A 16,874-nucleotide genomic window follows, 5' to 3' on the forward strand; every position below is an offset into this window, starting at 1 on the left:
AGCTCTTTGTGTTGTACACTTTTAAAAGCTCCTGTCACCTTAGTATATATTGCTGGTAAAAGCTGTGGAGGCGATTAATATTTTTTTTGTCCATATGTGTTGCATGAATGACACCTGACTCCTCACATATTCCTCATATAATAACGGCAATTAATGTCTGTTATGAGTACAAGCCACGTTCTAGCTAAGAGGTGCAGGATGAAGCATGTAGTAAACCCATCTGGAGAGTTACAAATGATTATATGTAACTTAAATCAATTATTAACAAAAAATTTACAATAAATTTGTGTGGTTAAGAAGTGATTTTTCACCATTGTCCATAGTCATGGATGGGCAAGTAGATCTTATTCCAGGGCAGGTAAATTTTCATGACTACTCTACACAATTACTGGTGGACACTTTTTAGTGTGGGTGGGTTTTGTTTTGTGTATGTTTGTTTTTTTTTAACTCTCATGTTGCTTAGAAGGTCAAATGTCTAGTGGGAGCTTTGGTACTTCATTTCACATTTGATGATAAACAGTTTGACATTGAAATCCTGTTTCTACCCTAAAGGATTACAAAGTAAATTATACCAAAAGTTGCATGTACAATCAGGGTAGTGTTTTAGTTTTTATTTAGTACTTGTCAGTAAATTTAGATACGTAATTTATAGACTTTGGGCTTAGAGTAAAATTAGTCTAATGCTTGAGTCAATTCAGTAAAGAAATTCTATAGCCTAACCTTGTATGGTACGAGGCTAAAAAATCCGAGATGCTTCACTTACAGTGAAATCTATTCAACTACACTGGGATGATGAGCTGGTCCAATCTGGAAAGAAAGGAACGTGCTGACCATTTTATGTTCTTATGGCGTGAGAAGTCTGGGGGTGGGATAGACACCACTGCATTTTCCGTGTGCAGAGGATGAGAAATTAATGAGCAACCAATACTTCAAAATGGAATTAAAATTTTTCTTGTCATATTAATGTTTCTAAAGTTTGTTTCAGTGTACTCTCATCTATCCTATGCCAAATATAAACCCAAGGCATCTACCTGCCTTATTAAATTCATTACATCACCGATTTAGGTCGGGTTTTTATTTGTCACATTTATTCTCTATGCGGTAACTTTGCCTCACAATATAAACAACCAACCTTAGACTACACAGAGACACTGGTTTTATGGCTCATTACAATAATTTGTCGCATACACTACTGCCTGCCAACCCTTAGTTGCGCACTTCATTTTAAGTGGTCCTGAAGAAGAGTTTAGTGAAACTCAAAAGCTTGTCCCATCCACCAACAGACATTGGTCCAATAAAAGATATTACCTCACCTACTTTGACTCTCAGGCATTCTTTGACATTTAAGAAGAGTAAAATATATATTAGCATGCATTGACTATGTGTTGAGCATTGTACGAATATGAGAACATGGAGTCTCGTGAGCTTACAGTTTGTTCATAGAAACAGTAAACCAGGTCATAATAGGCACAACTACAAGAATGATATGGTGAAGAAGTTATCAAAATACCCTTCTTTGGGAGACAAAAAAAACAAAACAAATCAAGCTAGCTTTTACTGGTGGATTCTTTAGCAAGAATGTCACATTTGAAACTGTAGTTAAAGTATCTGGTTGGAGAGGAAGGCAAGAAGATGGATGACCGTATCATGGACCAGTATAAGAGCCGGCCTCTTTATCATTCCCGCAAGTAGACTCTTGCTATCTAGAGCCTTTAATATCCATGCTATAAGCAAGGAAGATGCCATAGTGCTAGGTGTCAGAGATGGATGACCCTAGTCCTAAGGTATGTAATCTAAATTTAGTTACCACAGCTGGAAACAAGACTGTGGGTACTGTGAGATGAGTTTGTTCTTGGGAGAACATTACACACTACTGATTATTAAATATGTCATGTTTACCTGGGGAGTGGGGACAGGACTAAATATAGTCAGATTCACACTGAATTGAGTAGATACTGTAGCTGAAATGGAGTTGAGGGATGTGAAACGGGGAAGAGGTCACTTGATGTGTCTTTTCCCCCTCTGCTCGCAACCGTGGCTTTAAAATTCAGGCTGCCTGTAGTGGTATTCTAAAAATGTAATACCTGGCTTTTGGGTAAGGTTTCTGATTATTTCCCTGCCCTGGAAGAGAAGTCTCAAACCATCTATAGGTTGCGTTGTTAGCTTTATGTTCACTTCCTCTAACTTTCCTGTGACAGTTTTATGAATAAAACCTATTATCTTCATGATAAAAGTTTAAAAACAAAATAGTTAATGAGACCAATTAAGATCAATTTACATGTATTATGCTGAATGAAATCCTGCCAATATTCTGGTAAAGTTGAGTCCTGGAGGTTCCTTTCCCTTGAAGTAAAAGCATTCTTGTAAAATGTCTACTCTTTTTGTATGTGTATCAGTTTCTAGCTGGAAAGAAGTATTTTCAGACAAGCTTCTCAATGAGCAGAAAACAGAAGTGACTGAAATGAGTTATAGAGCTGGGTTTCTAGATATATTATAAAAGCTAAATAACGGGCCGGCCATGTTGTCATCTGTAAACAAATGGAACTGTGCAAGATAAACTCCCATAGTACGTGTTTTAAATACTTGGCTGTTACTGTTCTTGCAGTCTGCTCTTTGAGTTTTGGACTCCCAGGTACAGAGCGTTTTGGTGTAAACAAGCTCAGGACGGAGCCTGCCAGAGTGGGGTGTTCTCAAGTTTCATACTTTTTCCCTTATATCTGATCACAGCATTCAAATAGAGCCCATATTTAAGAATGAAAAACAGTTGACCAAGACTGCTATAAAGTAATTTAAAAGTTAAAATTTGGCTAACACTTGGCAGTTGCCACCTTAAAGAACAAAGTAAAGTGAATTGTGTCTAATCTCATCTCCTGCCCTGGCCGCCAGTTCTGGCCACACCCCCATCTCAGGAAGTTATTCTGTACCTGCTGCCCCTCCCCCATTCAGAGACTCTCCCTCCTACCTACATTCTAATCCTACCTATTTTCAGTTGGGTAATAAGTTAACTTTTCTCCTGCTACTTTAACTACAGTTTGCAGGGTGGCTAGTGGGGAAGGTGCTGAAGCAGTTGTTAAATATGTGGAATATAAATTGCTAGGAAGTTGGAGGTGTGGCCAGAGCAGTGCAGGGCGGTGGGGATAAACAGCCCACTTCAGTCTCTCTCCTGGTCAGTAGCAGCTGCCAGGCTTTGAAGGTAGACGACCGTATGAAAAACAAAAATACTATTTAGTATTAACTATTTTAGTGCAAATGTATCTACACAACCTCGGTTTAAAAAATGTTTTCTTTTACAGTGTTCAGTATATGGCAGATGTGTATTTATGAGACAAACTACAAAGAGTAAATAAAATGCAAATACTATGAAAGCAGTTCTGATTTGTCCAGACTTCCTAACCCTACTGTTTTTCATAAGCTTTATGGGGGTAACTTTCATAAGAGATTCTGAGGTTATGATCTTTTTATAACCGATTAACTTTTTTTTTTGGTTTGCAGGTACTCCAGGGGTTACACCACCTGCTCCTGTGATCGGGTTACAGGCACCATCTACTGGCCTCCTTGGTGCACGGCCTGGTTTAATACCACTCCAGCGACCTCCAGGAATGCCACCACCTCATCTACAACGGTTTCCCTTGATGCCACCTCGGCACATGCCTCCCCATATGTTGCACAGAGGTCCACCTCCAGGACCAGGGAGCTTTGGAATGCCTCCACCACATGGAATGAAAAACCCTTTTCCACCACCTGGCCACTTTGTCAGGCCTGGTGGGATACCAGGAGTTGGAGGACCAAGTGGGCCTGAAGATAATAGAGATGGAAGGCAGTTTAGGAATGATAGGCAGACATTCACTCCTAATAGAGACCAGGAAAGGTTTGGAAGGAGGTCTTTTGGAAACCGGGTAGAAAATGAGCGTGAGCGCTATGCTAACCGCAATGATGATAGAGATCATGAGCGACTTGGTAATCGCGAAAGGAGAGAATGGGGAAGAAGAAGCCCTGAACGTGATAGACATAGAGACTTGGAGGAGAGAAATAGACGGTCCAGTGGACACCGAGACAGAGAGAGAGATTCTAGAGATAGGGAGTCTCGTAGAGACAAGGAAGAAAATCGAGGAAAGGAAAAACCTGAGCTGACAGACAGGGCAGATGGTGACAAAAACCATGAATCTCATAGTGGCAAAGTGGAAAATGCAGACATTGTTTCAGAACTTAATAAAGGGGAGTCTGAACCTACAGGTATAAAACCTGATGAAGAGTTAACATCTGAGGCTACCTCATCTGTTGAGCAAGCCGAAAAGGATACCGGCTCAGTTGTAGAGGCTCCTCGCTAGAGACTGGAATTTATCAAAAACGTGACAGTGACATTTAATGGAGTGTAGAGCTTTAGAGTTGTACAGTACTGCTGTATTATATTTGCTTCTGCTATACCACAGCCCCTCAGTAGTTTGTGGGGAATTGTAAGCAATTTGATTGCTTCCCTTCTATTTAAAATAGCGTCAACATAACACAAAATACTGAAGATATGAATATTACCCATTTTTGCTGTAACTTTTTTAAAGTTTTGACTTTAAAAAGTTTACAAATCAGAAGTAGAAGTGCTTTCTATTTTTTTTTTTTTTTAATTTAAGAAAAGGTAACGGTGAAAGCTCCTCAAAACAATAGGGATGTGTTTTTAATAAACTCTATTTTCGTAACAAACTTTAACGTGTGCTATTCTTCCTACACTGCACTGAAGTGGAAAAGGATTGTTCAACATCTTAAAGTTTGAACTGTTAATGCTGTACTGGAGTCTAAATTAGACTGTTTTGTTTATAATTGTTAAAAAGAAATACATCTGTTTGTGTAGCTATTCACAAAAGCAAATTTTTATTTGTAATAGTTATTTTGATTTTTAGATTGCTGCATTTTAATGATCTACTTGACCATACTAGGTAAAGGTTAGTGGTTTTAAAATGTTATTTGAAGAGGTAATTGTTTAAGTGTTTTGCAATGCAATCAAGGTTTTATTTTTTCTCCAATTGGTTCTATAATAAATGTTGCCCTAATTAACCTTTAAAAATACTTACTGACAAAGCAGACCACTTCAGAAAGTCTGCTCTGCTTGTAATGTTATATTAAGATTGTGTGTGGTGGGCTGGGGAAGCACCAGTTCAGCATCTTTTGTACTTGTAATTCATTAATGCTTTTTGGAAAGGGGGGTGGGAGAGAAATCAGAGACACCAAATCACCAATTTAAAATGCTAACCTATTTTTTTTAAGTGGGGATGGGAAGTGGTGGTGGGGATATTCAAGGATTTTTTTAAAATGCTGTCTGTTCCTTCACACAAGTCTAGCCAATTACTGTTGTTTGTTTATATTAAAATTGCCTATCTCCTGTACTCTAGCAAGAGGTAGGCTTAAACTTTTTGCCCATGTGGTGGTGTAACTATCAAACTACCCATTCCTGTATTTGTGGAAGTTTAACTGTTCTTTCTCCATCTGACAAATTATTTTTTGTAAAATAAACTACAACAGGGCAAGTACTAATTCTAATAGCCCTTCTGCTGCAAACAGTTTAGAGGCTGCCAACAGTAATCTGAACCAAATCCCAAAGAATTCTGCATCTGGAAGCTCTTTCTCCTTGATTACCCCGTGCACAAAAAAATGAGGCTTATGTTACAAAGAGGTTCATCTGAAGCCTGTTACAGTATAAAATGTAGTGGAAAAAATTGTATGACTTGTCCATGTTCAAATGTTTTTTTCCCCTGGGGTAGATGTGCTCTGCATTTTAAAGTTGATTTTTCTTAAGTGAAGGGCAGCTGCTTTCTTACATCAATACTTTTTCATAGCTGGGATTTTTTGGGAGGGAGGTAACAGTAGGGGGAGGATTGGGAAGGGAAGAGGACATATATTTTTGTTCTTGCAATAGCAGAATAAAGAGAAAAAAACTGTTTACATACTTGCAGTGAACTCAAATTCCATGTGTTAAAATTTGTGTATCTAATGTTTGTTCTGTGGTGGGCCACTGGACTGCACCTTTTTTTAATATATAACAGGTATTTGTCCAAGTTTAAAACTGTCTTAGTAACAACTGTCATAATTCTATAAGGGAGGGAGGTCTTCTGATAAAATGTATCTACTCAAAGCCATGGAAACAAGCATTTATGTACTATAGGTTACATGAGTCACCTACACTTCCACCATCTCCATTTAGAAATCAGATTTTCAGTCAACTTCTTAAATGGTTTGCAATGCCATTTTTTAATGCCCTGTATGCAATCTTTTTTACACACTAAAGGTAAATATGGTTTGTGTGGCACTAATATAGTGCCTAGTTGGGGCTAGCCTACTTTCATTAATATTTAACTGCTTCCAGTTTTCAGCTAACCTTTGAATTCCCCCTGAGGATGCATGTAAGGTTACACTTAAATCCGTGCAACCAGGCATTGCTGAGAAGGTGCTGAACTTTTTCTTTTCATGAACTCAAGCAACTGGAAAGGAGTATTTTGATAGTAAATGGAACCTGTGCCTACTAGTCCTCCCTTTCCATATATACTATTCTGTTTGGTCACTTCACCTGACTTTTTAATTATAGTGTAGAATTTTGTTTTGAAAGTAAATATCTGGCCCAGTACAAGGCAGTTACTCTATAACAAGTAGGATAGCCTGTAGTGAGATGTGCTGGGCAAATTTCCCTGCTACCATGGATCAATCCACATCTGCAACACTACAATGCCTAATACAGAGTTAGCTTTTTTAGTAAGCCAACTTCAGTTATTTTACAATGTAGACAAAGAATATCTTCTCCCCTCCTGAAGTAAAATCAAACTTGCTTTTAAAGGAAAGGGTTATTAGGGAAGATAGCAGTATTGGTACACACCTTAGTTCAAAGGTTCAGCCTCCAGTGGTTGAGTAATGCTAAAACCCTGAAACATCCACTCACTTGTCAGTACTGCTGGCATAGACAAGGTACTGTGTAGAGTAACAGAATGGTAGGGTTGTGTAAAGCTTGTACATGATTGTTTGCCACCTCTAATGAATGACAGCATATGTTTTCTACAGTTTTGTTGCTATTCAAAGAACCATTCTGTTTGTAATTGATTACATGGGAATCTAGGGGCTAGAAGTGCCACCAACTACTTCTACAGCTCATGTATTTAAAATATAGAGGAATGTTAAGATTTAAATTGAGATAAACAATTGTATTTAAAGAGTAGTATATACCAGGAATTACTGGGCCCTTGAAATGCCTAGTTGCTATAATATACTGTATATAGCAAAGTAAATCACTACCTAGGGAAGAAAAACCTTACATGAATTTCAGGTGCTATAGGCACCATCCATATGCTTAAGTGCTGCATTGCCATTTTACCAAAATGACCTGGGCCAAGCCAGCTGGGTTGGTAATAAGTGAATGATCTTCCCAAGCCATTTCAGCTAGTCAACCAAATTAGTTCAAGAGGTATGATATACTTTTAGCAAATGCATTATCTTATGGATAAAGATCCATAAGACTAGTGCTGCATAATACTACACTGCTAAGCAGGTAAGGCTGCCAGCATAGATGATTGCCCTTGTTCTCACTACCACCTCTGTAACTGAAGTAGCAACATAAAGCCCCTCCCTGTGCTAGGATAGCATTAGGTTTGTTTTACTTTACTTCCCTCCTACCCTAAAATGCTGCATAGCTACAGCTTGGGGGAGAAAAATTTTCTACTGAAGTTATATTCTTTCCAGGTTTGATACTTAAGCCAACTCCTTCAAGTTTTGAGCAACTGTGTGGTCCCTTACATCAGAGGCAGGGTTAAGTTTTACCCTTAAACTGTCAGAATTGAACATGTTGTATGGCAATTTTAATCAGTTTAGTATTGCTACAAGTGAATAGTCAGAAAGGTGTGCCCAGCATTTGGTTCAATAATACTGCCTTTCAACAGAGGGGAGGCTGCAATTTTTTTTTTAAAAGATTGGAGTAAGACAGTTTTGTTCAGATATTTCATTGAGATTTAGTGTTCTGGTCTTCCAGAATGGAATAGAGAAGTGAATCCACATAGGGAACCCTATTTACATGATCAATGGTGCTAGGGGTTGAAAGAATGACTTCCAGTGCAGCTGTTACCCTGGTGTATAACCATGTCCCTTCATTATAGAAGGTAATACTAACAGTAAAACCATGTTCTCCTAGGCCTTAAGGAACTGGTGCACTTAAGGTTTCAGGAACTGGAAACCACTGCATACATGCAAGTTGTTGTTGACCCTATCCATCTTTGGGGTGTTTTTTTAATCATACAGAGATTACTTTAGAACAGATTAACAGAAAACTACATATTTCCATCAACATTTTAATTGCAGTACACATACAAAATTAAGTCATTTATACTGTTCTAGCCAATACATACTGAAAATAGCAGTAAGATTAAAGAAAGCTTTTGCCAGAACAATGTACATTGCTATATAGCCTACTTATCATTTGCACTTTAAATGCTTCTAAGTAGTCAATATTTAGAGTTTAGCTATTCCAACAACACCACAAGCCAGACGACTACCAGCATTGCCAGTTTTTAAACTCTCATCATTTCCTCCTTTACCCAAGTCATCTTCTTTCTCGTGGACCTAAAGGGGAAAAAAAAATGGATTAAGAATTAACCCCATGTTAAATGGCAAGATATTAACATTTCAACCTTTAGCCATGCGGCTTAAGTGATTAAATGGCAGTACTCCCTCTGAATTCTAGTTCATATCACCAAAACCAGTTAAGCTTTTGCCATCTAGTTTAATATACTGAGGAAAGATCTACTTCACTCATGTTGCTGGAAACAGTGTCTTAGAAGTTAAGCACTTCCAGATAAGAGTTTGATTAGAGTGAGCAAGGTTCAAATAATTCTGTGCTGAATATTAAAGTGCACCTAACTTGACACTCATGCTGAGTAATTATGAGCATAGTATTGCCTTAAGTTTAGACTGGCCATAAGAGTAAACTCCAGTTCAGTTCTTATTTGCAAGCTGAAGTGCCCATCAAGTTAAAATCCAAATTTAGAAATACAAGCCTTAAAATCTTGGCACCATTACCCAAAATGGGAGTGTTAAGCTATTTAAGATTCAAATTCATCCCTGTAACGGGGATCCAAGCCAACAGGAAGATTTCAATAGCAAGTAGTAGGTTAAAGCATTCATAGCTAGTACCTGTGCTGTAAACCTAATGGATGGCACATTTCTCTGCTTGGTCAAACACTGATGCAGGCCAATAAGAGCAGTGGTGATTTTATATCACACCAGTTACCTTGCATAGTATACCTCCTGAACAAGAAAATTGCATTAAAGTACAGTAGTCTACAATAGAGATCCAGAGTCAGTGTTATGGCACTAATTAAGTTGCTGCTAACACAGGTTAGCAGTTTTACTATTTAAGTCACTTTATAGACCCTTGTTGCTAGAGTGCCTCCTGTCAAATCCTTCACTGAATCAGATTACCTGTAGTCAAACTAGTTACCTGAAAGCCACACCTAAATACTAGAGGAAGCAAAGCAAAGACACCAGATCCAGTTTCCTCTAGCCAACTGTCTTTAGTATCTCACCCACTGAATGAGACTTGGCAGGAGAGAGTTAGAAAGAAGCAAAAATTAAGTGAAGGGAGTGATTGAGCTTCAGAATCTAGCCTGCCAGAAGCCAGGAAGACACTTGCAGAAATCAAGTAGCTGGAGTCAACTGCGTGACAAGTCGCACCAATCATGAAATGCTTTAGGTGACAGCAGAACTCCATGTACGTAGCTCAAGGTCTCCAACATGTTCAGCTTCTCCCCACCTCTTCCTTTAAGGTGGATCAAGATTTTCCAGTCCTTTGATGTGCAAGTAGCTTTTAACCTTCCACGTTGAGACTGGTATCTTCTCCCCTCACACATAAAAGCCTTCATTATGCAACTCGTACATCAAGTTGGCCATGACTCATTTAAAATGATACTTCAAGTTTTGGAGCTACAGTTCATGCAAGAGAACAACTCCACATGTTTAAGTCATCCTTCAACATGACTTTTACACACAGCTACAGCTGCTTGTTAGGTGTGTTCACACTCAAATTCTGCAAAGCTTCAGATAATTTCATTAAACAAAAATACAGTAACCTGCAGTCTGAAGTCATGACACTCTCCCTGTTTTTAGATTCTTGCTGGCAAAAGCATAATTGTTGCAGTAGTAATCTATAGAGAAGACAGATTCTGAAACCCCAGAAATTTGTTTGAATTGAAGAATTAATTAGTTTAAGGTACCCAGAAATGCTAGTGTTGACATTTAGCTTGTCTTTAGACACCCAATTTCAATTAATAGTTCAGTTAATACTACAGGGTCTATTTACAAACTGTCACTGATTCAGTTTATTTGGTTCAGATTTTTCAGTCAAAGAATGGTAGATTCTGTAGTACAGGTGCACTGTACCAGATTTCAGTCTCACAAGACTTTAATACAGATACTAGTCAGCTGATACTTACCACCATGGTGCGTCCAATAATGGACTGCGATCCCGTAAGAGAAATTAAAGAATCTTTAATACACACTTCCGCCACACCTTCTTTATTAGCAATCACATTGCCAAGATCGCCAACATGCCTAGAATGCACAGAAATAGAAGTCATTTGAGTCTTGAGACTAAGTCTGAATCATTTGCCAGTAGAAAAGGTATTAGCTTCTCCATGTAGTGAGCAACATGGTGTTAGATTCCTGTTTTCTTGTTTAATGCAAGTGACAACAACTTTTGTACCAGGTTTTGAACTGAAGTAGTGAGTAAAACATGCCACCTAACCCCACCTTCTCCCAACGTAAGTCCTCACACTATTTAAAAGAATCAGATATTGAAGGATAAGGGAAATCTGCTAACATGTTTAACTTCAGTCCCAGGCAGAGCTCTGGAGACCACAAAGTATAGCTACTATTTTGAACTAGGACAGGTGGCAGTCCAGCCTACAAAATCTTTTCAAAATGCATCAAAACTCACCAGCTGGTAAAGTTGATCTGCCCACACTTACCATACTGTAACATTTACTATGTACTCAAATGTTATTAATCTCAAGTAGGCAGAACTGTAAACTGGCTTACTGACAAGGGCATAAGTAGCCACACTTTTAAAGCTTTTGATACAGTACCACAATATTTGCTGTGAACAGCTATTTGAATCAAAGCAAGCTGCCAGCTGAGAGGAAAAAAATTAGTAGGTACCTCAATGATCTGGAGTATAAAAATTCATGACCATTTGCGCTATTCTATTCTTAGGAGAAGTGCCCTTATTTGGCATTTTCCAGGGCTCTACCCTACTGTGGAACATTCTCCCCAGCTTGTGTTTCCCATTATTATCTGATTCTCAACAACTGGGACATGCATTCATCAAGGCGGGGGCGGGGCAGACAGGACAGGTTAGATTTGCTTTTGTTCTTTAAAATCCAGGATTTTCTAGAAGAATTAGGATTTCCAAAGAAAAATGGATTACCCTTGGTGAATTTATGTACATTACTCATTTAAATTATACCCAATGTCCAAATCAATTTGAGATTGTTAGTGTTTGGCTGTATATTGCTTGTACTAGCATCATTGCCTGTACTATTTCTTTTCTGACATCTGTATTTTATGAATTGCAAAATAAACTATAGGCAAGACACCAAGACTTTGTGCTTGCTCTAGTTACCCAGGAATTTGAAAATCTGGAAGTCCACACTGAGATATAATTTGGAGACAGATGAATCACTACTGACTAGTTGTTAGTCTAGTCTGGTATTCTGACAGCAGCCAATATCAGAAGCTTTTAGAGAGAATGCTTAAGTCAATCATTTCTCCCCCCCAATGCTTGTTGCTGAATCCTCTAGAGTTTTAGTTTAGAGGCATACAATTTTCCTTTAAAATTGCTATGCTAGTTTTCCCCCAAAACATCTAGAAGGTTTTTAAATGGTCCTTAAAAGAAAAAAATCCACTGTTAACTTGCTACTGAAGGAAGGCTCAGAAGTCTAGTTCTTCAGACTCCTATTTTGTAATCTTTTTCCAAAGATGCTTACAAAACTGACTACATAAGCAATAAAAGTTTATGCAAACCATTACAGTCAACACTTAAATGCTGAAGTTAATCACACTCACTTCTACTAGAACTCCTGTTTACTAGGAGTATGGGGCATTCCCCAACTCCCATAATAGCCGGGTATTGCAGTTTCCAATCTACAACTGGACTGCAGTGGCTGAAGACTGAGGAAGGCCAATGGCAGAGGGTGAACTTTACACCAGTTTCAGAGGGACAGTTGGTGATGGCGCAACTGGTGTTGAGACCAGCCTCTCTAGTAGAGATCCACAGAATGCAAAAAAAGTTAAACACTGATGCTCACCGCTCGTTATCCTGTGGTCCACCATGGTTTTTGCCATTAGGATTGAAGTGAGCACCTGCACTGGTACATCCTGTAACAAGTTACAGTCTTCAGTACAAAGTTACTGCATAACTGAGTATTCTTTCTGATCCATAAATGTACCTGTTTCCCCAGCAAGATGCCTTATATAAGTTTAATACAACTCAGTAGCTATTTCCTGTAAGAATAATGTGACACTTTCCACCCAAAGATGGATAAATGACTATTGCCCTAAACACCCACTAGAGTTTATTCACAAGAGATGCTTCTTTGAGAACTTCCAGAGCTCTTTATCCATGGTATGTTAGAGTATGGTCAGGACAAGCTTCCTCAGATTGACTCACTGGAGATTTAACCTTCCATATCTACATGGGGCAATCTTAGCTTCAGCTGAAAATGATACTTTCAAAGTCTATCCACCCAGTAGTGGGCGCAGACCAGATAAACATTATCCAAATTTGAGCTAGCTGATCTCATGTTCCATTCCATTGCTCAACTGCTTTCAGATTTAAAGCTACTGTGCTAGAATATCGGTAGCTCAGATGCAGCGGTTATATACCATCAGTTTCTTGAAGTGAGATACTGCTATTAGCAACTAGTGGACAGACCCTCATTTTATATTGCTTGCCTTTTATTTCAGTACCCAGAAACTGAATTTACACAGGAGTTTGATTCCAGTAGGAGTATCACTACAGTAGTTTTATAGGACCACAAGACATGGTATTAAGGACAATCATGTCCAGTACAATAAACTTAAAGGTGTCAGAATACAGTTTAGCTATAGCAAGAGAGCCCAGACAAGAACCCTACCATTTGTGTTATCTCCAAATTCATGAACGTGGAAGCCATGTTTTCCTTCAGTCAAACCTGTAATACTTCCTGAGAGCGTTACTGGTCCATTACCCTTCAAATGGAAAAAGAAAGTTATTTCTCTGTTAGTCTATAACTAGTTGAGGACTTGTAGCGTTTTAAGGCAGCAGATAAAACTGCAACAGAGGCTTTCTAATGGAGAGATTACACCTTGCAGTCCCATAGTTTGCACAGCACTTTGTAGCTGTGAACAACTGATGCAGTAGTTATGACAACTGACTTCATGAAATATAGTCAGTCCATCCAGCAATAGCGAAGACTTATTGATTCAAGCCTCAAATGAAGATATAAAGCAGTCTTTTGACCTGACCTCTTACGTAAAGTAGGAAAATTGGTTTCTGTATTATAATTCCAAAACAATCGCTGTTCAAGAAAAATACTGATCCCAAAAAGGTAACTTAAGACCCTTGTCAAGAGCTATGTGCCTTTTCAAGGGCGTGTATACACTTCACCTTAAAAATACCCTGTTTTCATGCTTTAAACTCTGCAGCTTGCAGTATAAATATGGTGATTTTCCTTTATGTTTAGTCTGGAAGTAATCTTAATTAGCCTAATTTTTTTCTGGAAATTTATGTAAAGGATATTTTAACCTCTGGATCATCTCCTCTGTTTTCAGCCCTCTTAGGTAGGCAGTTTAGTAATTTCTATCTGCAGAATTTCCATGTAGGTGCTACTTTTGATAATTATGATTGAAGACAAGAGTTTAAGCAGTATGCTGTACAAGAAAGGTTTTCCATGGTACTGAATACTGCTTAACTGCTTTAAACCTGCACAACACTTTCAAAAAGATGAGCCTGGGAGTTTAAAATCACTACTTTGCTAAACTAAAAATCATGGACTGAACAGAGACACCAGATAAGCACCTCCCCCCTCCCCTTTTTCCCCATGACTGTGCAGGCATTGCAGGCTACTCTACCTTGAACGGTCCCTTACAACAGAGCTTCTTAAGCTGTTCCCCCCCCATGTGCACGCAGATCAGTAGCTCATGGCTCACAGACCGGCACCGGTCTGCAGACCACCACTTTGAGTAGCACTGCCTTACAATATGTGCTCACTATTTATGCTAATCAATCTGTTCCACCTTGCATTTTGCTGTCACCCTTCCCACACCTGCAGAAGAGCTGTGTGGCTCAAAAGCTTCTCTCTTACCAACAGCAGTTGGGCCAAAGATATTACCCCACCCGCCTTACCTCTTTAGTTTAATAGGTCAGTTATAAAACTACGTTTCCCATGCACTATTTTTAGTGGCTCTGTTTACCAGGAACCATTGTTATGCACATTACTATTTGAGTAACACTTAGGGGTACATGTCCTCTTCAAGTAAGGAGCACTAGCACACACAAGTCTTGCCAAGTACTGGTTGCGCTGAGCAAGATGATCTCAGAGCAACACTGGCTCGGCAAGGTGTCATGGCTGCCCTGCCTCTCATTTAGGGCAGTGCCAACGGCATCGTGCCAGCACAGACACAGTAGTGGGGGTGTCAGTGCCCAACTGCAGAGAAGACTCAAAGCAAAGTTATTCCCAGTTTTCCATACTATTACATAGTTCAGCCCAAAAGACACTTCACATCCAGAGTGACTAAGGCTATGTCTACACAGCCACTTTCAGTGCTAAAACTTTAATCATTCAGGGGCGTGAAAAGACACACCCCCCAGCAACAAGTTTTAGTGCTGAAAAGCACCAGTATAGACAGCGCTTTATTGCCAGGAGCCACACTCCCGGGGATAAAGCTACTGCCTCTCATTCAGGGTGGGTTTTTTTTTTTTTATTATTCCTGGGAGAGCTTTCCCGCAGCAATAAAGCATGTCTGCACTGCCCACGTCACAGTACAACCACACTGTAACTGGGCAGTGCAGACATACATTAAATGGTCTACAACTGGTGTAATAACTAGTTCAGGAAACAGCCTTTCAGCATGTTTAGGAACTTAAAGCTTAAGTTCAACTGCTTTTTGCCACAAATATGGAGGTAGACAAACTGAATACGATTCAGTCAGTCCTACCAATACTGTCCCCTATGCACTGGTGGCTTTGCTAAGTCTTCCAAAACGCACAAAGGTGAGCGCAACCTAGATTTAGGCAAGTGCGACGGAGAACACGGGCAGCACTTGAACCGGGTTAGCAGAGCCAACGTAGTCACACTGAAGCACTTGCGCTTTAGCCCGTGCAGTCACAAGTGGTTCAATTCTCTAGCGCAGAGAAGCCCTTCAGCTCTGTCCCCGCTGATCCCGAGTGGCGGGAGACCGGCTCCTGAAAGCCATTTCAAGCAGTAACAGGGGCCGCGGTGGAGGTGGCGCTTCAGCAACCGGACTCCAAAGGCGTCCTTCCCTACTCCCCAGGCGGCGAAGCTGCTCAGAGAGAGCTCTCAAAAATCAAATCTTGGACGCCATTAAAAGGAGGCGGGGAGGGGGCAGCGGAGGGGAAGAGCTCGTACTGTGGAGCAGCCCTTCCATGCCGCCGCCCTGGGGCGCCAACGCCTGCCGAGCGACCGCGCACTGACCTCTGTAGCCGCGCAGTCTCCTCTTCCGAGCACTGCCGGTTGCATCAGAGCGGGCAGCGGCTGGTTGCGGGCCAGCGCCCCCGCTCCCGCCGGGGCAGCGGCGCCTATTCCGGCCCTGCCCACCCCCCGCGTATCCCCGCCCCGGAGAAACCCCGCGCGGCTCGCTCCGGCCGCAGTGACTCAGCACTTCCCGCCCGCCCGCCCCGAGCCGCGCAGAGCCCCCGCGCACTGCCCAGGGCTCACCCCGGCGGCACCCCGCAGCCTTCTCCTCCCCCCCGGGATGACGCAAGCCCGCCCCGGGCCGCGGACAGCCCCCCTCCCCCGTGCCCGACCTGCTGCTCGAAGTAGATGACGCCCTTCACGGGCTCCTTCACGGGGCCCTTCACGGGCTCCTTCACGGGGTCCTCCCCCTTCAGCACGCACACGGCCTTCACCGTCGCCATGGCCCCGCTGCTCAACCGCAGCCAACCGCGCTGCCGGGGACCAACGAACAGCACCACAGCCAGCGCCTACGTCCCCACCCGCCCCCCTGCCGCGCCACTTATAGCAGCCCCGCCACGCCGCCTAGCCAATCACAACGCTCGCCTGCGCAGCACTGCCCGCCTCGGGAGAGGCTCAGCCAATCCAGGCGGCAGAATCCACTACCCGAACCCACCAATCGGGAGAGGGAGCGCTGTCACCCCCCCCTATTCGTAATCAAGGGGCAGCCACCCGTCACTCTGCGGCCGCCTTTCCAGGTGAAGGCTGAAGGGTGCAGGGAGGCCGCGGGGGCATGACAGACGGAGTATAAGAGACCAATGTGGAAGCAGGGTTGAGGGCTAAGGGGGCATGTACCTCTGGGTAATCCAGCCTGAATCCTGCACTCAGGGAGATCAGTGGCTAGATTCTCCAGGCAACTCCCATCTTTTCATGTATTTATGCCTGCTCCTGTATTTTCCACTCCATGCAGCTGATGAAGTGGGTTCTAGCCCATGAAAGCTTATGCCAAATAAATCTGTTAGTCTCTAAGGTGCCACAAGGACTCCTTGTTGTTTTTACCTCTGTGTGTGTCCCTGGGTGCCCTCCTTCCATTTGGGAGGTGGCAGGTCTCTTTCTTGCCTACGTTTGGCTGGGTGTAAGGCTGTGATCCTACAACATTACAAATGGCTGGAATTTGTTGCA

The 16,874-nt window shown here is 41.4% G+C and overlaps 2 protein-coding genes across 3 annotated transcripts in view; one reads left to right on the top strand and one right to left on the bottom strand.

The window, feature by feature from the left end:
- SCAF4 (SR-related CTD associated factor 4) overlaps positions 1-5,890 on the top strand; it is a 70,674-nt gene extending 64,784 nt beyond the window's left edge. Inside the window, exon 20 of one of the 2 annotated variants that reach the window (XM_077819361.1) lies at positions 3,493-5,890. In XM_077819361.1, coding sequence (XP_077675487.1) covers positions 3,493-4,328 — 836 coding nt within the window. In that variant the 3' untranslated portion in view covers positions 4,329-5,890. The remainder of the gene's footprint in view (positions 1-3,492) is intronic. The other variant, XM_077819369.1, reaches the window with a different exon arrangement.
- A 2,411-nt stretch (positions 5,891-8,301) lies between these two features.
- On the bottom strand, positions 8,302-16,239 carry SOD1 (superoxide dismutase 1). The gene is made up of 5 exons (XM_077819381.1): positions 16,046-16,239; positions 13,155-13,248; positions 12,327-12,396; positions 10,455-10,572; positions 8,302-8,586 (listed from the first exon to the last, which is right to left on the bottom strand). The coding sequence occupies exons 1-5, from the start codon at positions 16,154-16,156 to the stop codon at positions 8,476-8,478; spliced, it is 504 nt and encodes a 167-aa protein (XP_077675507.1). The 5' UTR covers positions 16,157-16,239; the 3' UTR covers positions 8,302-8,475.
- Between the last annotated feature and the right edge of the window lie 635 nt (positions 16,240-16,874).

The sequence above is a fragment of the Eretmochelys imbricata genome, chromosome 1, assembly GCF_965152235.1.
Source record: "Eretmochelys imbricata isolate rEreImb1 chromosome 1, rEreImb1.hap1, whole genome shotgun sequence".
NCBI classification, from domain to species: Eukaryota; Metazoa; Chordata; order Testudines; family Cheloniidae; genus Eretmochelys; species Eretmochelys imbricata.